The sequence below is a fragment of the Pongo pygmaeus genome, chromosome 4, assembly GCF_028885625.2.
Source record: "Pongo pygmaeus isolate AG05252 chromosome 4, NHGRI_mPonPyg2-v2.0_pri, whole genome shotgun sequence".
NCBI lineage: Eukaryota > Metazoa > Chordata > Mammalia > Primates > Hominidae > Pongo > Pongo pygmaeus.
Window position 1 is genome coordinate 115,723,867 of NC_072377.2, and position 24,532 is coordinate 115,748,398.

Sequence of the window (24,532 nt, forward strand, 5' to 3'; positions counted from 1 at the left end):
TGCATACAGGAAACCTAAATCTCCAATAGTTTAGGCTGCAAGTCATTAGCCAAACACGAGAGCATGTAAGATTTGGAGGACAAAGTGTAAATATTTTAAGTTTACACAACCAAGATTATAGGCTACCTTCCCAACTTCTAATTTGAAGAGCACTGAAAACGGAGCTGTGAACACTTCATTTTTAAAACCTGACAATATGGTGCTATTGACTACTTAATAAATACAAAGATATATTACAATATTTTTAGGTAACTGTATTAAGTCTGGCCTGGGCATAAATGTACATACAGAAAATGTTTGTAGAGAATTCATCAAAATCATGCCCATTTGCTGTTGTAGAGCTACAGTGTTCTTCAATGGTGGTGACTGACCAGTGAGTTTCTACTTCCTACAGATGGGACACAACAGTCATGGGCTGTCTCAGCTGCCCAAAGCCTGAGGCAGACCACATGAAAGCTGTGGCTTCTTCTTGGATTCAGGTTGGATAACCCAATTCAGTGATTAAATATATACATTCTGGGGGCGGTTTGGGGGTGTTTTCTAGGAAATTGAAGAGTACGTGACATTATAAAAAATGGATGTTGGAAGACTAATTGTAGAAATTTGACCTGAAGGCCAGTGTTACTTGGTGTAAGTTCACTCAGACATGTCAGAACATGCCCAAAGAAGCCTATATCTTGCTGCTGGGAAATGTAAAGCAGTTTGCATGTAGAATATGATAATAAATCATTTAAGAACCCACCAAAACTTTGCATTCTGTGATTTCGAATGTTACCACAATTCAAGAGAGACACCATGGACATTTTTCTTATACCTGAAATGTGCAGTTGAATCACTCGAGTGTTTTCCCATTCTCTCAGATAAAATTATACTTTGAGTTTCATAGCCTTTTTTTTAAACACTGAGTGCTCACATATTTTCTGTTGAGTAAAATTATAAAATCACTAGAGTTAAAAGAGGATATTAGTAATCATTTAATCCAATAAGCTCACTTTATTAAAGAGCTATTATGCCCAAGAGAGGTAATGGCTTACCTAAGGTCACAGTGGCTGAAGAAGGAATAGACCAGGGTTGCCCAGCTCCTAGTCCAGTGCTCTCACTACCATTCAGGCTGCTATAATAAAATACCATAAACTGGGTGGCTTATCACAATTTATTTCTGACATTTCTGGCACAAGTCCAAGAACAGTCCTGCAGGTCTGGTATCTATGAGTGCCTGCTTCCTCACAGAGGATGCCTTCTTGCTGTGTCCTCATACGGCAGAAGGACCGAAGCATCTCACTTGGGCCTCTTCTGTAAAGGTACTAATCACATTCATTAGGGTTACCTAATCAACTCTCAAAGCTTTTAAAACCATTATCTTAGAGGTTAGGATTTTAACATCTGAGTTTTAGGGGAACACAAATATTCAAACCACAGTACCAGATGTTTTATTAAATGAGGAAAGTAACTCCCTGCTTCACAGTCATATTTTCTATTACATACTTCCCACAGCATCCCTAACTGCCTTCTTATAACATAGATCGCGGGTGTCCTTGTAATCACTTTTAGTTTTTTTCAATTCCAAACAAAATATCATAATTCCTAATCAAGGTAACACAATTATTTCAACATGTGTACAATAAATCCTGTCCATAATTTACAAAGTCAGAATATATTCATTATTTGTTCTGAATATATAATAGCAAATAAAGATTCAGCAGTATTGTATAATAGCTAATATTATATGAGACACTGGCAGGAGAGATCAGCATGTGTGTTGTTAACTTGATTTTCCAGGTTTATATTTTCCTTTTGTAAGAATTCAGGAAGTTAAATTACATACTTTAAATTCAGGCATATGAAACTAAATAGTACTTAACGTTAAATTTCAAAGATAATATCAATGACCAATTTTAAGAGTGTCTACAAATTTTTATTTTGTTTCATACCAATTTAAAAATAAATACATATTTTATTGATACTAATACATATTATTAGTTTAATAAATATTCTAGTTTTACATATTGCTTCACAAAAGAATTATATAAACTTCTTAAAAATAAAATCTATACTATAGCTTTTATTGAACTGCAAGAGACCAATTTTAATATTTAACTATACATGTAAAATCTGTAAAAACAATACAATAATTTAAAAATTATAGTTCCAACTTCCTGTTTTTTGAAATTATTCTGATGTTTCTTCTACACTCAAGTCCCAACCTTCTCTACTTCTAGAAGCTGAATAAGAAAGACATGGAAGATACAGCAGGCAGGCAACAAAGGTTCTATAGGGAAACCTGATCAAGTCCCTTAGCTTCTCTTGTTCTGTTGATTTCTCTACAGGGTGGGGATCACTACAGTCCCATTTAATTAAAAGAAACTGGATTTAAACACCTGATTCTAAGGACGGTGGTACACTCTTGAGAAAAGAGGTAAAGCTTTTATCTGTATGAAAGGCAATTACTCAGACCTAAAAGCTCAACAGACAATTAAGGGCTTAAATTATACAATGTTTTCCCATCTTCTCCAGATACAACCTCAATTACATAGTTTTTTAGCTTGAGATACTAATTGAATTCAACATGATTGTTGATAAAATGCCCTTCAGTTAGAAAAGGAGGAGGAGAGAGAAGGGAGGGGAAGGAAAAAAATTCTATTAACTAGGAGATATTTTACAGATAGAAATCTACAATTTCAAATATATCCCACCTGAATGAACACTGAAATAAAGAGATTTTTAACATTTACAAGCTTCCTAGTACTTTAGCAATTTATATTATAGATTAGTTAACTACAGAATACTAGATTCTCATTATTTTTTCTGAGTACTGTTTTAAACTTTAAGGGTTAACTAAGAGTTATCAACACAAAATAATACTTCATGCAAAAGTATCACTTTTATAATAATCTTTTTCTTGTATGAAACTAATTTCCTTAAAAAATAGCTACTATATACTGAAAACAGTATTATGCCAAATATTTCCCACATACATAAGTTTCTAATACATACTACCTATAAGCTACAGAAAATAGTCAAACATTTAACAAGAAGGCAGATTATATTCTTTCATTTCACCAACTGCCATATCAAAAGTTACTTATCTTTGAAGGAAAATATTTTCTGGCAATAATTTTATCCCATTGACAACTGATTTACATCTAAAGTTTAGATGTCCTATTTATCAAGCAATGAAGGCTCTAGAGACTAGCAAAGATTTCCATTTAAGATATTATTCCATATTATTGTCTATTTCATCTTACTACAAGACAAATTAATAAATATGCTACAGGACTGTGCTATTCAATACAGTATCCACTAGCCTCATGTGGCTAATGAGCACTTAAAATGTGGCTTGCCCAAATTTGTAAAATGCATACCGGATTTCAAAAAATTAGTACAAGAAACAGTACAAACTATCAGAATAAATCTTTACATCAATTACATGTTAAAATGATAACATTTTGGATGTATCGAGTTAAATAAAATATTAAAATTAACTTCAGCTGTTTATTTTTATTTTTTAATGGGGCTTCTAGAATTTTTTAATTACATATATCACTTACGTTATTGTTCTATCCTACAGCATTGCTATAGAAGCAGCGGACTCAATTATTTATGTTAATATCCATCCCAACCCACATCATTAAGCTTTTATATCATTATAGTATGAGATAACATATTTAATAGATGATCACAAGATTCCTGAGCTTAGAATCATGAACACCTCCACTCTTAAAAATGAAACCAAACAAAACCTGCTGTAATTATCCTGGCAACAGTGATAAACTTTAGATTTGTGTTAGGTATGAGTCTGCAAAAAAGACAAAAGGAATGTTTTGGAATGATGGAAACGTTCTAAATCCAGATTGTGCTGATGGCTGCATAGTTCTACATATGTATTAAAAAAAATCAAGTGGGTAAATTACATAATATGTAAATTATATATCAATAAGGTTGTTTTTGTTTTTTTAAAGTACACAGCTAGAGCCCAGCAGATCTAAGGGGCCATCTAGAAGCTGCACATACATTTTAGGTGATTCAAACATAATTTTTAAATTCATCATTCTCACAATGAAAATGTTTCCATGAGGGTAATTTTACCTAGAGTGGGTCCATGTTTAACAGTGAATTATGTAATTAGTTATTGGAGGTATATGTTGATAAGGACAAAGAGAGCACTAGAGTAGAGATAGTGGGCAGTTTATTTGCTTTTAGGGACAGCCAGTTCAGGAAATAATAGCCCTTATAGTAATGTGTACTATCTTGTCACAAATCCCTTACTCAAGTTAGGCACCTTTGGAATTTCACCATCCTAGATAGAACAGTAGAATATGAGACTTCCTACTCTACACTAATAAAAACAAATAAAAAATAGATGAAGTCAAAACTAACATTTACCAATTTCCATGGGAAACTGAAACTGAACTACTGAGTTTTCTTTCACTATTGCAGAACAAAAAAAAAGGAGAAACCTAGTAATTCAAAAGTACATTCAATTTAGAAAAGGATACTGGTAATTAATAAATCATTAAGAATATAGAATCCTTTGTGCATTCCTTCTGTCAGATCTTGATCAATCTAGATACTATGAGATAATGTACTGTGAACATTGTGCTGCTGCCACCTTTTGTTTTTTGAAATCTATCATCACCAGTGGCAAAAAATAAATAAAAACAAAAGCAAAAAACAGCTTCACTGTTCCACTTTGTCAAAATGGGTGTGAAGCACTATGATTTATTCTTTCTTTACACTCAAGTAAAACACAGATCAAACTATCATGCACTTGAAACACTATATACCTTTGTGCATTTCACGTCATGTTTAGCATGTATTTCAGGGCTCACTTTACCCTATTAACAACAACAAAACAGTAGACAGAGGAATACTAACACATAAACAACCAACATTAAACACGGAAATGGATTTCGAGATGTCTGCATGTACACAAAAAGATAAATATATACAAAGATTTGCCTGGACACCTGAATTGCCTCAAGTTCTCATTTTAGAAGTAAACTAGATGGAGAGTTCAAAACCCAAAGTCATTTAGAATGTGAAAATCATTTAGAAATTCTCACTTAAGGCACCCACAGAATTAGGGGACCCACAATACTCAATTCTAATCATTATAAAATGATATCTAGGCACTTGAATAAGACTGTATTTGTTCTAGTTACAGACTGATGCTTTTAAGAGTCTCAAGATAAGTCTTGGACACCAACTGAATTCCACATTTTAAATTGGGGCCAGGCACGGTGGCTCATGCTTACAATCCCAACACTTTGGGAGGCTGAGGTGGGGAATGGCTTGAGGCCAGGAGTTCAAGACCAGCCTGGGCAACATAGTGTGACCACATCTCTACAAAAAATTAAACAAAAATTAGCCGTGCATAGTGGCGTGCATCTGTATTCCCAGCTATTCAGGAGGCTGAGGTAGAATAACCCCTTGAGCGGTCAGATCAAAGCTGCAGTGAGCTGTGATCATACCACTGCCCTCCAGCCTGGGCAACAGAGTGAGAGCCTGTCTCAAAATTAAAAAAAAAAAAAAAATGAAAATGCTCTCTCTTAGATAGCTATTTACTTTAGGAATAAAACCAAACATTGTACTAGTAAACCAAAAACATTTCACATTTTTCTACCGGCTATGCAGAAGAGTGGAATCAATGATTTTTATAGGCCATGTAACTGAGAGAAATAGTTGATCCGTAGTACTACAAGTTTGAATGTATTTTGCCTCTCATAAAGCTTTTCGTAAATCACCATAGAAGTTGGTTAAAGTGCTTGCCATGGCTGTATCTACCGCAGACTGAGGAATCATCCCACGCAGATCTGTCTGAATATATCCTGTCAAAAGACTCTGGTTTGGGTTGTCCTTAAGTGGAACACAAAACCAACCACAGGGATGGTTATATCCTCGAACAAATTCTGGTCTCTTTTCATCCCAGTCAAGACTTATTCCTATAAGGCAATTTTTAAAATAGCACTATTAATAGCAATAACTGACATAAAACTCTCATTTTAAAATATTACCAGAATTCTTATTTACATATTTATTCTTATCCATATAGATGAAAATTAAATCCCAAAGTGACCATGGCAGAGTGAAAAAGAGACTTACCAAGGAGGATTCTGACAAGAGGTTGGCAGATAGGTAATGGGGAAACTTTTAATCCCCTCAGAATACATGACATCATATCATCTTAGTACTCCTTGGAAGCTACAAATCTTGGTTGTAGTACCCAGGCCTCGAGGTGCCAATAATCGAATCCATGGTACCGTAACTATTCCCCACAGCGACTACCATATTATACTTTGGTACTGGCTAGTTAAGAATAAACAAGTAGATGTTTACTTACAACTGCTAACTTAAGTATATACTATATACAAAATAATATTAATCTACCTATAGGTACGTTTTAGAAAACAGGAGCCTTCCAATGGCAGTATTTTTAATCTTGAAAAGAAAAATACAACACAGCTCAAGGAAGGAAGAATATTCTAAAACATACAAAATCTAGTATTTCTATGTGTATGACCAAGAAACTGTTTTCTGAGAGTGGCTTAGAAGAAAATCCATTTACTAGAACCCTTTCTTAGAGGCAGTCATGTGATCCCCATTTGCTACCTCTGACCTAGAGGATACTGTGTAACTGGGAACAAAAACTAATCAGAAAGGTTTCAAAACTCTTTTGATATTGTTATTTTACTCCCTAGAGTTTAGCATTTGCAAAAAATGTTAGTGATTACAGAGTCAGAGTTGAAAATATATCTCACAAGGAAAGAAACATCCAGCCGAGAGAACACAAATATTTAAACCATACTGAAAAAAAGCATAACATGTTGAGATTATTACCACAAGATAAAAGCCCTTCTTTATAGCCCACAGTATAGGAGAAATCAACAAATTCTCTTGGTGAAATTATATTCCAAAGCTGACCAGCAGTAGTGTAACGCATCACACAGCAATTCTGAAAAAGAAGAGGTAAGACAAGTGTTACTACTATAGGAAACATACATAGCTTCATATATCATAAACTTATCTCTGGAAAGAAACTAATATTTATTTAAAATGTTTCATAATTATAATAATTCTTACACTGATTCTGACAGGTCTAGATCTCTATTCTAAATCTCACTGCTATTGGATGGCCATGAAGAAGATATATAATCAAAATACAGAGGAACAAGTTATCCGGTATCCAAATATCTAATTAAATGCAGTTGTCTTATTCTACGTAACATTCCAAATGGAATTAGGGATGTAGACTGTTTCAGTGTTTACGATCAAATCTACAAATACTTTGGCTACAACAGCAAACATTTTAATTAAAAAATTCAAACATTAAGCAATGAATTAATAAAAATAGAAACAGGGCAGGTCATTTTGGCTATATAATTTTAGAATATCTAAGGTGGCATTTTTATCTTTGGTCATTGATGTTGGCTTAGTATTAATGGAAAAGCTGCACACATTCACCTAGAAACCTAAATATGACGGTGGTGTTTTCAGAATTTTAGATTTCAGAATCTTAACTAAAGATTTACAATGAAGGATGCTGAATATAGTTTTAAGCAGCAAGCGTATAGCTACTGTGGAAAACAAACTCAGTCTAACACTCATGAATTAGTATGAGGAAACAAACTTTTTAAGAGGCAGCATGGGACTCCCCTGTGATATCTTTGTCGTGACTTCTATTCTCAAAGCAATGAATATAAGTGTGTACAAATGCTCAAGCTCACGTGCTCTGGCTCACTCATGCCCTCCCTCATGCACATACACACAGTCTAAAGTAATGTTTCTACATAGATACCTCTTCAAAGTTCTCCAGAATATCCAAAGAAGTCATCAAGCTGTCCCAATCCAAACGACAAGGACCTGGGCGTATATGGTCTATTATACTATTGACAAGGTCATCTATAACACCCTGGGCTTTGTAGCTGGAGAAAAAAAGTTTAAGTCAATTGCTGTTACAATAAAAAAATTCAGCATACCCTTATAGTGCACAGCTAACTTTCAAAGTAAGGATAAAAATTAGGTAGGGTAGGGTGGCTCATGTCTGTAATCCCAGCATTCTGGGAGGCTGAGGTGAGTGGATCACTTGACGTCAGGAGTTCGAGACCAGCCTGGCCAACGTGGCAAAAACCTGTCTCTACTAAAATTACAAAAATTAGCCAGGCATGGTGGCATGCGCCTATAGTCCCAGCCAGTTGGGAGGCTGAGGCAGGAGAATCACTTGAACCCCTGAGGTGGAGGTTGCAGTGAGCCAAGATCATGCCACTGCACTCCAGCCTAGGTGACAGAGTGAGATTCCATCTCAAAAAAAAAAAAAAAAAAAAAGAATAGAAAAGAATAAAAATTAATGAAGGGTGGGCCTGGCATGGTGGCTTATGCCTGTAATCCCAGCACTTTGGGAGGCCAGGGCGGGCGGATCACCTGAGGTCGGGAGTTTCAGATCAGCCTGACCAACATGGAGAAACCCAGTCTCTACTAAAAATACAGAATCAGCCGGGCATGGTGGCTCCTGCCAGTAATCCCAGCTACTTGGGAGGCTGAGACAGGAGAATCGCTTGAACCTGGGAGGTGGAGGTTGAGGTGAGCCGAGATCACACCATTGCACTCCAGCCTGGGCAACGAGAGTGAAATTCCATCTCAAAAAATAATAATAATAATAATGAAAGTTTTTTTTTTTCTAAAGGGAATAAATCCCAGTAACTTTTCTGATAAATTACAGTCTACCAGTTATTGTTATCAGCATGTACCCTTTGTCCTCAAATCTAATAAGAGAACTGAGGGCTATACTATGTGTCATAATGAAGATAATAAAGTCCTTTCATGTTATAGCATAGCCAAAAACAGTTTATAGAATGCCATAAGGTTTCCATTTATTTTTATATTCTTTCCTCAGTTATCCTCTGACATACTAGTACATGAATATTTTTACCCTGACTTTTAAAAACTTTTTATTAGGAACAGAGAAATAGGCCAATAGAACAGAACACCAAGGAACTGACTCATAAATATGTCAGAACGTGACATATTTCAAAGGCGGCATCACTTATCAGTGGAGAAAAATGTACAATTCCATAAATGGTGTGCCTAGATTCAATAGTTATCCTTATGGAGAAAATAAAACTTAGATAATTAATTCCAGATAAATTAAATATCTGTGTAAAACATGTAAAATGGGCCAGGTGCGGTAGCTCATGCCTGTAATCCCAGCACTTTGGGAGGCCGAGGTGGGCGGACCACGAGGTCAGGAGATCGGGACCATCCTGGCCAACATGGTGAAACCCCGTCTCTACTAAAAATACAAAAATTAGCTGGGCGTGGTGGCGCGTGCCTGTAGTCCCAGCTACTCAGGAGGCTGAGGCAGGAGAATAGCTTGAACCAGGTAGTTGGAGGCTGCAGTGAGCCAAGATTGCGCCACTGCACTCCAGCCTGGCGACACAGCGAGACTCAGTCTCAAACGAACAAACAAAAAAACACATAAAATGAAAAACTTTAAAATTTTGAGAAAAATATACAAGATACCATTTTTGTGACCTCAGAGTACAGGGGGATTTCTTGAGTATGTAAAACACAGAAAAACACAAATAATACTAAAGATCAATTAAAATTAAAAACATGCATACCACACAAGACAAAAGAAGTCATTTTTTAAAACTAGCCACACACTGGGAGAAGGCAGTGTAACACATATAAACAGAGAATTATTATACAGGATATATGAATAACTCCTATAAACCAATGAAAAAAGAAAATCCAAAGAAAAGATGGGCAAAGGACATGGTAAGACTGACCTGAAATGCCAAGAAATATACAAAAGATTTCAACTTCACTAGTAATCAAGTAAATACTAACAAGAACAATCTGATTAATACCCCTCAGACTGACAGATTAAAAACTCATAAGTAGTAAATGGAGGGGGATGAGAATCCTTAAACTGCTACTTTAGAGAGCAAGTTGGTAATGTCTAGTAAGGTTGGAAGATATACATCCCTAAGACCTAAAGAAAATTACACGTGTGCACAAAAAGATATACACCAAGAGGTTTACTATAGCATTGTACTTTATAGAGAAAAATTGACAACGGCCTAAAAATCTATCAATAGGTGAATCTACAAACATAGATAAAAACATTGTGGTATATTCACATAGAGGGAAAATAATGGATTTACATATAACAACATGGCTAAAACCTGAGAACATAATATTTAATAAAAAAGGCAAATTACTAAATAAAATATGTACATACAAACACATATACATGAATATAAAAAACACACCAAATAATGCTTTTCATTGTTTATGGATATATAAATATGTGGTCAAAGTATGAAACAGGAACAATACACATAACTGCAGGACAGCAGTTACTTCTGGAGATGAAAGAAAGGAGATGAAATAAGCAATTAGCTCCAGCTCTATCAGTACCTTTTTTTTTAAAGCATTTGAAGCTATTTAATCATTTTATAACTCAAGCCAAACTTGTATTACCTCCCCCACCATAAATCTGCTCTCCCATTTTGTATTCTTTAACTTGGGGTAGATGGAGGTAATACAAATTAATCCAGTCAGATTAGAAAATCTTAGATTCAACTATGGCTCTTCTTCTTCTCTTAACCCCATTTCCATAGTCAGAACTAATCAGTCACTACATTTTTATCAGGAGGATTTCCTAAATGTAAAGTACTTAGAACAATATTTGGCTCTCAATAAATGTTGGTTATCATTGCCACCACCATCGCTATCATTAAATCTTTCACATGCATTTGCCCTTTCTGACTTCTGTGCTGCGGCCTCAGTTAGAGCACTTTGTGTCCAACTCAACACATCAGGTCCTATCTCTTTTGATCACATATCCCTTTAAGAATCTGAAAAAAAAAAAAAAAACACCAGTGTTTTTCATATGTGTTTATGCAGTAGATATGCAATTCCTTCTGCCTAGAACATGAACTCTTTCATTCCTTAAGAAATACTTATTCTTCCCTTAAGTGTTAGCTCAAACATTAGTTCTCTATGAAGTCTTTTCAGATCTCCAAGCATAAAGCTCCCTTGGCACTCTTGATACTTTCAACCCTCACTGGGAATTACTAATTTAAAGAATTAACTTCCATACTTGCTTACAATGCTTAATCCAAATCCAATTTCCCCGTCCTCATCATAAATATTGTAAAATTCATCTTTCTGGAAATGTTATCTTTGGCATTACACTTCAGAACATTCTGTATATACTAACAGGGTCCAGCAGTTTTATTTTGAAAAATGGCTGTCTTAGGGATGTGAACATTCTACTCCAAGTATGCAAGGCAGTTGTCTCTACAAGCTTTAAAAAACAATATATTATTTTCTTATGTTATTAAATAATCTTCAAAAATGTGGTTTTTAAAGGCTGTATCATGTTCTATCACAGATGTTTCCCACTGAATTGTCTCCTACTGTTGATTACTCAGGTTTATAATTTTGAATATTATAAATAATGCTGTGATAAAAGAGCAAGTACTTAAATCACTGTTATCTTTCTGATAAATTCTTCAAGATAAGTTCCTAAGATAAAATGTTCTACAGCCCTGAGTAAATGTAGAATATTAGAAGGGTCATGTATACAATGCTAAGAAATTCAGATTTTAGCAGTCATTTTATATCACTATTTATGACCTCCTCACCACCAACTCAGCCCACAAAGGACACAGACATTTTTAAGGCTCTGAATTCATAAGCCCAATTTGCTTTCCAGAAAGTTAAAAAAAAATCGCCAGGTGTGGTGGCTCATGCCTGCAATCCCAGCAATTTGGGAGACCAAGGCGGGATGTCAGGAGTTCAAGAGCAGCCTAGCCAAGATGGTGAAACCCCATCTCTACTAAAAACTACAAAAAAAATTAGCCAGGCACAGTGGCAGGTGCCTGTAATCCGAGCTACTGGGGAGGCTGAGGCAGAAGAATCGCTTGAACCCGGGAGGCAGAGGTTGCAGTGAGCAGAGATTGTGCCACCGCACTCCAGGCTAGGTGACAGAGTGGGACTCTGTCTCAAAAAAACAGTTAAAAAACTCTTAAAAAGCTAAATCTTACTAGCAATGACTACTTAGTGACAATGCATATAAGTTAAGTTTTGAAATGTCTTAAGAGCTACGTAAATCTATAAAAAGGTACTTACAGATATCCATTAAATTCTTCTGAGGGTTTTCTCCAAACAGTTACATCTTTCTAGAAAAATGAAAACATTATATGGTAATAATTACATAGGTGGAACCCTAGACACAAAACTGATAATTTTATAAGTCTAGAGAATTTGTCTTTGCATTAAAATAAAACCAGTACATTTTCAGAATACATAAAAGTCATCTATACCATAAAAGGATTTGTATTTGAATTTCTTCTGCATCCTAAAGTTCTTCACATTGTACTTAAATTACAGACCTCCAAAGAATATTTCCAGTAGTATTTAATGATATACAAACACTGTAAGATTCAATGATGGCACTATCTTAGTCCAATCTTATCTATTTACCATTACTGATGCATTCAGACTGTAACACTAGGAACACTATTTCATTCTGACATTGTTCATAACTTTTAAAAAATTAAACAATTCACATTTATTATGATAGTGCTACCATGAATTTGTCCCTACATTTTTTCCTCATCATTTCCCAAGTAATTCTGAATATCAGAATAGCTAGAGCACTTAACTAGAAGTGTCCTGGGTTCTAGAATTAGTTCTAGCAACACTCAAGTCACCCATGTAATAGTTTGGGCAAGTCACATTAGTAAAAAGGAATACTAACTAGCTACCTTCGTAGGTTTTTTGATATACCTGAAACTATTCCAAACTCTCAAATACTACACTTTCTTAAATTAATAATGATACATTTTATTTGCTTGACTTAAGAGGCCATTCTTTAGGTTCTAGTTGCCATGAGCCTATTCTCTTGTCTAATATCCAAAGAGCTAATGAAAGCAGTATAGGATTACCACTGATGCATTTCTTCCTCTGTGTGACATTAGACTATCAACTTTATTAGCTCAATTATTTTTCTTGCATATCCATCCAAAGTATGGTCTTTGTCCATATTGTTCCATTTAATTTTAAAAGTCATCAACCAATTCATTAGATAGAAGATATACCCCAAATATAAGTAATTGAACTAATTTACCGTTTTCTTAGCAACTCGCCACTTATCTTCTTCAATGCTATGGTACTGGATGAGAGTGTTTTTAAGTTTAGTTGCAAAAGCAGCAACATCAGACAGGCTTTCCATTACTTCTCTCTGTTATGGAGACCAAGATTAGCATCAGCAAAAACCACAGTTTGAGGCAATAGGCCAGTGGGTCTCAAATCTGGTTTCACAATATAATAACCTACCAGAGCTATAAAAGATAGCTACCCTCACCCCAAATCAACTAATCATAATCTCTGAGAGTAGGACCTAGGCATAGTTTTTTTCTAATTGCTCCCAAGATGAATAACCCACAGCCAGAGGTGAGAATTACATATATTTTACAATTAAAATCACTCATACAAAAAAGTAGAAGAGAAGACAGGAGGAGGGGGAAGCGATTGTGTCTCTCATATATATATACGTGCTGTTAACTCCCAGACATTTGACTCCAGTCCTCTTTGTTTCAATGAGCTCAAAAATCCCAGATCCAGAAGCCTACTTAAAGCTTCAAGCCTAAAGGGAATCTCTTGCCTCCCCTGGCTTCCCTCAATTTGTCACAGTATTCCTCATTTTAACAATTTACTATTAAAATGGCAATTGAGCCCAAGTTCTCAAGTCAAAAGGCTTGGAATTGCCCTTAATAGGAATAGGTTCCTTTTAACACCATCATACCTCATTGTCTACAGTGTTCTAGTCCCACTGGTTTTCTTTCTGTCCCTCAAACAGGCTAGCTTATCGCTGACTTGGGGTCTTTGATATGGCTAGATCCCAAATCTTAGCATCACTAATAACAATGTAATGCCAATTTCAGTTTAAACCTCCTATCCTTCATAAAGCCTTCCTAAGTTACTATTACATCTTTATTTTCTTCATAGTGCTTATCATTATCTGACAATATAATAACTTATTTATAGGTGTATGATTCTACTCTTTGACCACCTCATTCCTAACTAATAGCATAGAAGTCCTTGTCTTATTCACCACTATATCTCCACCACCTAGAACACTGCCTGGCACATAGTAGGCCCTTATTTTGTTGATATGTTATTGCCTCAGAACAAGAATTACTTGGTCTTTGTCTTCTTTTGGTGCCAGGGCACTCCTACTTTTCACTATTCTATCTCTATTCCTTCCATCTTCAGTAAAAGGCTAAAGAAGAAAAGAGTTTTAGGGGTAAAGTTGCCCATTACAGAACCATCAAATTGCTGGAAAGGAGGTCAAGAAAACATCTAAATGAAATCTCAAGCCTCACCCTCTATGGGAATAAGGCTGCAGTTGTCAACTACGGATGCACACATCAGAATCACCTTTATACGCTTTGTACTAGTTGTTGCTGTTTTTAGGTGTTAGATTGTAGGGCCCAGTGCCAAATAGTCTAATTCAGTGGCTTTGTTCTGGAATGGGCCTCAGAAATGTAGGTCCTTTAAAATAGTCTCACTAATTATTCTGTTGTCTGGCCAGGGATCAGAACTAACTGATCTAAAAATTAACGCGACAGAAATAAATTAAGGTTGTAGTCAATATTTAAATACCACTAATTAGAGCATATAAGCCATTAAAATTTATAAATACTAAAATTAGGTAGAAACATGGGAAAGTATACAAAGAAAATTCAATATAACTTTTAAGATCTATAATAAGTATAGATCCAATCCATGGATGACAAGTTGATGAGCTCATTCAAAAAGGTCTCTCAGTCAAGAATATACCTAATTTCCATTCAAGAGGCTGTCAACTTGATAGCCAGTACAATGACTTTATTCAAGAGTATGCCACAAACAAGCAGAAGTTCTTGCAGAAGGCTTGTAAAAGAGATTTAATTTATCTGTTACAGGGATCACTATGATTAAACACATTCTTTAAACCCAAAGGTCACCTGCTAGGTTCCCGTGGTTGGCAGATAAGAGTATTTATTCAAAACTTTTTGATAGAAATCAAAGGTGAAACGGAAAGTTATTATTATCATAAGCAAACATTATCACTGGGCAAATCCAGTGCACAGAAAGTTACCTAGAAAGCTAGCTACCTAGAAGAGATGAGAATCTGCAACTTTAAGGTACTTTACTTAGTAATCATTCATACTGATCAGTATAAAGTTCAAGCTCCTTACTATAGCTTACAGGCCCTTTTATAATGTGGCATATTTTCATTACCTAATTTCCACTTATCTTTCCTGGACTCCCCTGAACCTGGGTTAGTTCCACCTCCAATATTTTCTGACAGCAACTCTGTACTATAATTATTCACTTGTTACCTTCTCCCATTTAACTGTAAAATCTTTGGGGGGCAGGAAATCTGGCTTGTTCAGTATTAATTCTCCTTATGTCTAGCACTCAGTAGGAAGACAGTGAATAAAAAATGGAAAAATGTATAGACAATAAGCTACCATTCTCACTTATGGAAGACCTCAAGATATCTAAAGTATGCCCATTTACACCAATCCTAGAGCTTCTGAATAACTAAAACTTCCTTTACCATAATGAAACACAATTTCTCAAGGAGGACTACTATTAAATATTTATCAAGCATCTATTATATACCACGTCCTAGAACTACAGAAACAGATGGAATTCAGATTTTACTCTCAAATTGACTTATTCCACCCTTAAGCTTTCACAGAAATAACAACAACAAAAACTAAAACATTAAAAAATTCTATTAATAGTCTTTTTAAGAGTGTTGCAGCGGGAGGTAGGAAAGGAAGAGAAAGAAGTACAAAATCAGAAAGCTCTCTCTGATTAAATATGTCCAGCAATGTATTTAACCAAGCAGTTAAGTCTTGCATGGATTATTTTCATCAAGATTAAGTCCATAATGAAATAATCGTCGCCATCAAAACTGCTACCTCTGTGTAAACAGGCATAATTGAGCATCTCTCAAAATATTAATATATTCCAGAACCAAGAGGGTTGGGGGTGATGGGTTATCAAGGTCTTGGCTCTCTCTCCTAATATAACAGGGTACTGACATTAATTGAGAGGAAAACACCTCATTTGCCCTCCTGCAATCTCCAACTGTGGAGAATGTCAGGAAAATGTTTTAAATACCATTCTGAACCCATTCTGCACTTCCTTTTACTAATTCAGTCTTTTATTCCCTTATCTCGACCTTATATCAGGAAATTATCCAACTCTAACATTTACATGTCAGAGAGAACAGGCACCACTTAACCTTATCAGAATGTAATAAGTTCATATAAAAGATTTTATACTCTTGTCAGTCCCATGGCCAAATGCTGAGTAATGTCCACCTCCATGTTTTTCCTTTAAACTAATCTTTTTGTTCATGTTTTCTATGCCCATGTTTTTGAAGCTATCACTAGTGGTGATAGTGGCTGCCATCATAGGGAGGGCAGCTGTCTCAAGTTAAAACTTTTCTTGAGGCCATCTATCAGCACCATAGTCTTGACCAATCCAACTCCAATTATTCTCAACTATCTGTCACAGTGAGATGGCATAGGTTCTATTTTAAATATGGAACATAATAAAACATTTAACCTGTAATATAAATTGCGTGTCATAAAAATCTGTTTGGACTTTTGTAGTATGACTAGGTCAGAATTCACTTGTTAAAGAAATGCAGGGATCAGAACGGTCTAACCTCGCGTTACTTGATTAATATGGTTTTCACTTCCGTCAACAGCTTCAGTTTAACATGCCATGGACTTTCCCCAACGTCGTACAAACCAAAGCTTTGTAAATTAAATTATATTTTCTAACTAACATAAAAATTTCAGCATATGCTTGATTTCCAATCAATGTTGAACTGTTAAGTTTTCTAACTCAGACAAGTACAGCAGCGTCTCATTTTTTGAGACTGGCTCTGGCAGGAGCTCACTATTTAAAGAAATGCAACATGGAAGTATATTTCTACAATATGAATAATGAGCCAACTTACTGTTCAAACCCTTAATGCTCTAATACTTGATTTAAAAAAAAACCTAATGCTCTGTACTTGATTTTAAAAAATAACAATAGCTAACATTTATTGATCACTTACTACATGGTCAGTCCTTCTGGCTGCTTTACATTGCATTATTTTATTTAATCCTCACAACAGTAATAGTCCTCGAGAAATTGTGTTTCATTATGGTAAAGGAATTTTAGTTATTTGGAAGCTCTAGGATTGGTGTAAATGGGCATACTTTAGATATCTTGAGGTCTTCCATAAGTGAGAATAGTAGCTTACTGTCTATACATTTTCCCTGTTTTACAGAAAGGGAAAGTAGCAACAGGAAGGTTGAGTCACTTGTCCAAAATCACACAGTTCATAAGTGATGGAGCCAGAATTCCAGCCCAGGGCGTCTGACTTCAGAGCCTAAAGCTCTCTCTTGTAAAACTGTGGAAGCTGATCACAGGCTGGAAGAGACTTCATATAAAAAACCTGGGCCCACTTTGTCAAGTTTTGTCCTGGCTGCTGAACCTAAAAATCTAAGGTAATCTTTCTCAAGTGTAAATTCGGGAAAACAGTGACACTAATTTGGTGAGAAATTATATGAGTTAATACATTTATCAGGGACCTTGGAAAGCAGTAAGCCCTGGGAAAACTTTCTCTCTTGTAATTGGCATCACCTCCGCGAAGCCTGGTGGGACGCGGCTGCCCCTGCGCTGTCTGTGCACCTCCTAAGAACCAGGAAGTGCGGTGCCCTCCGAAGAACAGGACTGCCCCAAATCAAGAGGGCTTACCACCGCCCCTCTCCCACTTAACAGCTGAGGACACTGAGGTCTAATGGATTCCAAGTACTTAAATAGGTGAGCGGCATGCAGTGGCGAGTTGCAAGCCCTGGGATCCTTCCAGCTCGCCCCTTCCCCTCCCTGGGGCTCAGTTTTCTCTTTCATCTGTGAGGTCCACTCCCGTCCGGACGCCGGGGCCCGCCATCCCCAACGTCCACCGCGAGCTCCCTAGATCCACGGTCTGGAGCAGGTCCAGAAGACTCACCTGGCAGGACGCCCCAGGGGCCACAGTCGCCCTCCCCACGGGCCACCCCAATCCTGCCGCGGCTCCGTGGCTCTCCCTACCTTTACCTGAGGTGAAGCAAGGACGTAGAAGCAGCTACGGAGCGCTACCGAGCACCTCACACCGCTCTCAAAAGTACTGCTCAGCCTCCCGGCCCGCCGAGGCGCAGGCGATAGCAGCCAACTTGTAAGTCACCGCTGGTCGCAGCCAACTGGAAGGCACCCAGAGCCTCAGGGCAAGGCGGGCCGAGCCCCCAGCCCCGCCCCCTGGCCCGATCCCGGGGGCTCCGGGGGGGGGCTGAGAGGAGGTGGCCGGAACAACGTGCGCTTGCTCGGATTGGCTGGCGCGGGAGCGTGTGGCCGGCTGATTGGTCGCCGATAAATGGAATGATTCCGCGTGGGTGTGGGCTGGCCCGAGCCGCGCCAGGGTTCCCTGGATGTCTGGGGTTGCCTGCAGGTTTGGATTGGTTGGGTTGTCCTGTGATCACTTAATTGTGAAAGAATTTTGTCAAGCAGTAAACCGACTGGGAGAAATTGAAACAGAAGGCGAAGTGAAGGATCACAGTGAGGGATAAGGCTAGTCCAAATTAATCCCGCTTGTGGATATCCTAGTATCACGCAACTACGCTACTCCTCCCAGGACTAAAAGTCAAATAAGAAAAAGCGCCCATGTAGAGGAGGACGAGCTTTCTGCCTCCTGCTTAGCCTGACTCAGAACTGAGAGAGCTGGGAAGGCAAATGCATATAAACGAAAGTCACTGCCACTATGTGAATTGACCTTTAGCCAAATGTGTTTGTGTGTGTGGGGGGGTGCGTGTGTGTGTTTCCACCCTCAGATAAAGAGTTTAGAGGGCAACCTTAGAAGCAGAGAAAAGGAGGAGGTGTGACAAGTGGATTTAGCAACTGCACGGTGTTGGAGTTTCCATCTACTCGAAGATGAGAAAAATTTCTTCCAGTGGCTGTGAAGTCACCCATCTGATGGGACGCTTGGCAAACAGTGAATTTCTTCCTTTGCCAGAGTAGCTATGATGCACTGATTAGCGAGGCTTGGTTTGTCTGCAAATTGCATTTACTAAGATACGTAGTTTGAAAACCAAAAGCAGGGAAGAATGCAGTGCTACACCATTAGTGATTTCTGATAGACTTGCAACGAAAATAAATAATATTCCATAAATTTTTAAGTCTGCCTCACCAAAAGAATTACCAAATACTACTTGCTAGTTATTATTGGCCGATTTTTTTTTACCTTCATCGTTTATATGTAAAATAATTTGTTTTATAATTTCGTGTGACATAATAGAAGAGTTCTTCGTGTGTTGTAAAGCTCCTTTCACTTAGGAATTATTGGCCAATTATTGAGGTGCTTTGGATGGATGGATGAATACGTAGATAAATAATTTGAAACGGTTGGGGAAAAGTGCTTTGTAATTAAGTTGTACATACTTAATATCTATTGAATCCTCTTAACAGCCCCCTAAGGTAGGTGTGTTTTACAGGCGAGGAGCCCCAGGCATAAATCTTAAGGCAGGTTGCTTAATTATTGAGTGGAGAAACTGGAATTTGGCTGAGGTCTGCTGGACTCTGAAACTGGGCTCTTAGTCTCCATAAAATTCAAATGGTGCTTGGTAGCTCTTTGTCAAGGCACCTGTGAAGACCACTGGGACCATAAATGAAAGGCCTAATTCCTACTGTGAGGGTTTACACAGCTTTAATGGTGGAGAGGAATAAATCCACGTATCTATTTCAAAAAAGTAAAAAAGTTGTATCTCTCATTATTAGGATTCAGTTCTGGATACTTTGCTCAACAGTCTATATATTCTCTTGCAGGATGCTGTAAAACATGTTTAAAACAAAATTAACTTGGCTTTTTTTTTTTTTTGGACGGCGGGAGTCATTACATCACACTTATGCCCCCATGGGATTTCTTATCTTCCATCCAGTTTCTGGGAGGTTTTTGTTTCTTTTGCTTTTGTTCTTCATCTGTTGCCATTTTTCTTGGTTAGAATGAAGTTTGGGTAATTGGAAGCCACTCTGTTGCTATCAAAGTTGAATGCTACTAACAGCAAAGCTGCAGATTCAGAAATACATCTATAAATACATCATCTGGAGCTATTTTTGAGGGTTTAGTATGGTCCAAACACAGTGCTAAGCATTTTACATTTTACAGCAATGCCTGAAAATAGGCATGTACTATTACTGTTTTCATTATACGCATGAGAGAACTGTAGTATGTAAGGCAACAGATAGATCTGCCCTACAAATAGTTTGAAAATGGGAAAATAAGGTCTCCATCTAGAATTCAAATATAAAAGAGGCATATAATGAATTTGATCAGCTAAATGGAAACTTACCCTAAAGAGACAAAACAACTGCCCTGCCAAGTCCTGACTAGAATCTGATTGAATATAGTAACACATCTAAAGAAAGAATTTTCAAGGAGAAAAATATTAAAAATTCCAAAACACAGAAATAATATATCCACAATTTCTAACCTGGGCAATAAATCTAGAAGTAAGCAAAACAAAAACACACTCACAAATATCCCCAACTACTTGAAAATTTCTAAAAATCTGTCCCCAAACACATTGGTTTAAGAGAAAAATCAAACGTTACATGCTGAAGAATATTAATAAAAATATTTTAAAATAATATTAATAACAATAAAAATCAAAACACTATATATCAAAGCCGGAGAACAGAACAAATTTCAATTCAGGAAAATGCATAGTCTTAATTTAATTCAACAAATATTTATTAGTTGTTTGCTATCTGTACCGAGGACTGTGGGTATACTGTATCTTAACAGAGAGCTATTTATTTGCTAATAGAAGAAACTCAACCTGCATTAAGCTAAAAAAATGTGTTAAAAGGATATAGAAATATCTTATAAAAATTTGATACTGAAAAGTCGGGGCCACAGACCAGCAGCATTGGTATCACCTGGGCACTTATCAGAATTGCAGAATCTCAGGCCCCAACCTACTGAATCAGAATCTACATTTTTAAATGACACCTGGATGGTTTTATGCACATTAAATACTGAGGCCAGGCATGGTGACTCATGCCTGTAATCCCAGAAGTTTGGGAGGCCAAGGCAGGTAGATCACTTGAAGTGCCCAGACCACTCTGGGCAATATGGTGAAACCCCGTCTCTAATAAAAATACAAAACTTAGCCAGGTATGGTTGGTGTATGCCTGCAGTCCCAGCTACTTGGGTGACAGAGAGAGACCCTGTCTCAAAAAAAAAAAAAAAAAAAAAAAAACTTGAGAAGCACTATTATAGAGCACAAAGCCTTGACTTACAGCTAAGCCTCAAAATGATTGAAGCCAGAACTTAGCCACCAAGAACTAAGACTGTACAAATTCATTAAACTGTCCATTTAAATTGTGTGCACTTCGTTGTAAATTATACCTCAATTAAAAAGAAAAAGAATCAACCAAGAAGTTGGAGAAAAACATCAGAAAGAATGAATTAAGAAATATACAAACCAAAAATTGGGAAAAATGGAAAGCAAAGAAATAGTAGAATTAATTTTAAAACTACATCACATGTGGGCTGATAGGTGCAGCAAAGCACCATGGCGCATGTTTACCTATGCAACAAACCTGAACATCCTGCACATGTATCCTGGAACTTTAAATTTAAAAAATACATCACATGATTTTTTTCCCTTGTTGGGGATTGGTTTGACTATAATAAAATAGGTAAATAAACAGTCTAATAGAGAAGAGGAAATGGCAGAGGAAAAAAAAGCCAAGTAGTTATGACTAAGAAAGGGGAAGAAATCATAATTAAAGAGTAAATTAAAATAGTAAGTCTTTGTGAACTAACAAATTAAATCCAGGTGAAATGGATATTACTTCTAAGGAAACACAAATCACCAAAATTGATACAAGAATTTTGAGTTAAGAAGTCTAATAAATTTGTAAAAATAAAAACTATGAGAATATTAGGGAAAAATTATGACAAAGAAAAGGACCAGAGGATTTCAAATGATAATTTTCAACTCCCAAAGAAACTAGTCATTCTGTTTCTATTAAAACTGCTTTTAGACCATAAGTTTTAAAAATCTATTTTTCTCATAAATTGAGTATTTTGCATTACTCTGATATCTAAATAAGACACTTGAAAATCTTAGTAATGTATCTTGCTATGAGGTGGTAACTGGTGTCAGACTTGTTCTCCTACTTCCTCAACTAAATTTATGAAAAAAATGGTTTCAAACATTGAGAAACTGGTAACACAAGGTTTTGATCCTTGGAAAAGGGAAACAATTGAAGTGAACACCTATATATCTGAACCAGGAAGGGCTTGAAGTATGTTAACCACTGAAGCTTTGCAAAATGATCAAAAGGAAAAAAAAATGAGTCTGTCACTGTCCCTAATAAAAAGGAGGATGGCATCAGCTGTAGAGGAAATATGTCTCCAGACTTCAGAAGCCGAAGACTAAATAGATGATTTATAACTGGACACAGGGCTAGAATGAAAAGTGAAGAATCTTTATTTTTGAAATAGCACTTAACTTCAATGTCAGACTAGTGAATATGCTTTTGAGAAGCCAAATAGAACAGAGATACATGACACATCAGTAAGAGTTTTGCTTGAGGACAAAAGATACACCTAAGCAAAGCTAATACATTTCAGTGACTGGATTTTGGTACTGGAAAGGAAGTTTGGATTCAGCCAGAATCCATATCCTGCCTTTTTCTCCTTGGGTACCAAAGGTATCCGGAAACCAGAGACCCAGAGGTGAAATCCCACCCATCAACAAGCAAAGAGGGGCAATTTACCATCTAAACTCAAAAATAATATCTTGAAGAAAATTATAGAAGGGACTAAAAATTCTTATTATCCCTATGTGATATTATGACTTAATATATATATTGATTTTCATCCACAGTTCCTGCCTCGTAATTCCCTTAGCCTTTGTTACAGTCTTTTGTTATAATGTTGGCGTGCTTTAGGCCTCAGGAACAGGCCCCAGGAAACAATCTGTCTCTCTCTCTCTGATCTCCTGGCCTCCTTTTACCTGTTCAAGGTGAGACTACAAACTGATTGTGGGTAAAAGACCCTCATTCTAGAGAGGGTCCTTCTTCAGGTTCAAGAAGAATCTGAACAGAAGGGTCTTGCTAGTTTTCCCCACTGAGTGTGACATCGTACCCTTTTTGTCCAGTCACATTTCTTCATGGTTGTCAATCATACCTATGTAATAAAGGCTCCATAAAAACCCAAAAAGACAGAGTTTAGAGAGCTTCCAAAATAGCTAAACACATGGAGGCTCCTGGAGGCTGGTGCACCCAGGGATGGCATGGGACCTCTGCGCCCCTTCCTTCATACCTCTCCCTATGCATCTCTTCACCTGTATCCTTTCTAATATTCTTCATACTAAACAGGTAAACTTCATTGTTTATCTGAATTCTGTGAGCTACTCTACTAAATTAATCAACCCTAAAGACAGGGTTGTGGGAAACCCAACTTGAAGCCAGTAGGTCAGATGTTCCTGAGGCCGGGACTTGAAACTGGTGTCCAAGGGGAAACAGGGGGAAGAAGAGGACAGTTTTGGTGACTGAGCCCTCACCCTGTGGGATCTGAAGTTATTTCCAGGTAGATAGTGTCCAAATTGAATTAAAGGACACCAGCTGGTGTCTACTGCTTGGTGTGTGGGAAAAATCCTCACATGTGTTCACAGAAGTCTTTTGTGTTAATTGCTGTGGTGTGAGAGCAGAGAAAAACGGATTTTCCCAAATAGCATAACGTTAGGGCCAACATGAAATTTACCTGGTTGGGATTTCCCCTAGCAAACTGAGAAAGGGATTTGGGCCTGAGAACTTGAAAAGATGTCATCCCAATTTATATTTGCTCTTAGGTTCTGTAAAAGTGCCCAGTTTTTCTCCTTGATCCAATTCCACTACAGCCTCTTGTTTTTTGTTTTGTTTTGTTTTTGCTGTTGTTGTTTTTTGTTTCTGTTTGTTTTTTGTTTTTGAGATGGAGTTTTACTCTGCCACTCAGGCTGGAGGGCAGTGGCCTGATCTTGGCTCACTGCAGCCTCCGCCTCCTGGGTTCAAGCAATTCTCCTGCCTCAGGCTCCTGAGTAGCTGGGACTACAGGCACCTGCCACCACGCCTGGCTAATTTTTTGTGTTTTTAATAGAGACAGGGTTTCACCACATTGACCAGGCTGGTCTCGAACTCCTGACCTCAGGTGATCTGCTTGCCTCAGCCTCCCAAAGTGCTGGGATTACAGGTGTGAGCCACTGCGCCCGTCCCTCTTGTTCTTAAGCAGCTTTATTACATTTCCAGCAGGCAGGCCAGAGAGTGAGGATGCTGCTGGTGTGCTGGGGAGGAAGTGCAGGAATCTGTAGAGGACAACAGTTGTTTTCAGAAGTCCAAGATCCTATCCCCTTTATTCTGTTAATTGTACTTCAGTTTGCTT

The 24,532-nt window shown here is 37.1% G+C and overlaps 1 protein-coding gene across 3 annotated transcripts; it reads right to left on the bottom strand.

The window, feature by feature from the left end:
* Window positions 1-1,135: 1,135 nt before the first annotated feature.
* On the bottom strand, window positions 1,136-18,362 carry STARD4 (StAR related lipid transfer domain containing 4). Of its 3 annotated transcripts, none has more exons than XM_054488032.2 (6): window positions 18,169-18,362; window positions 13,139-13,252; window positions 12,139-12,188; window positions 7,796-7,922; window positions 6,838-6,952; window positions 1,136-5,942 (listed from the first exon to the last, which is right to left on the bottom strand). In XM_054488032.2, exons 2-6 carry the CDS (start codon window positions 13,241-13,243, stop codon window positions 5,722-5,724), a joined length of 618 nt encoding a protein of 205 aa, XP_054344007.1. In that variant the 5' UTR covers window positions 13,244-13,252; window positions 18,169-18,362; the 3' UTR covers window positions 1,136-5,721. The 3 variants fall into 3 exon arrangements, with proteins under 3 accessions (XP_054344007.1, XP_054344006.1, XP_054344008.1); XM_054488031.2 differs by having other exon boundaries at window positions 18,163-18,333; XM_054488033.2 differs by lacking the exons at window positions 7,796-7,922; window positions 18,169-18,362 and having other exon boundaries at window positions 13,139-13,226.
* Between the last annotated feature and the right edge of the window lie 6,170 nt (window positions 18,363-24,532).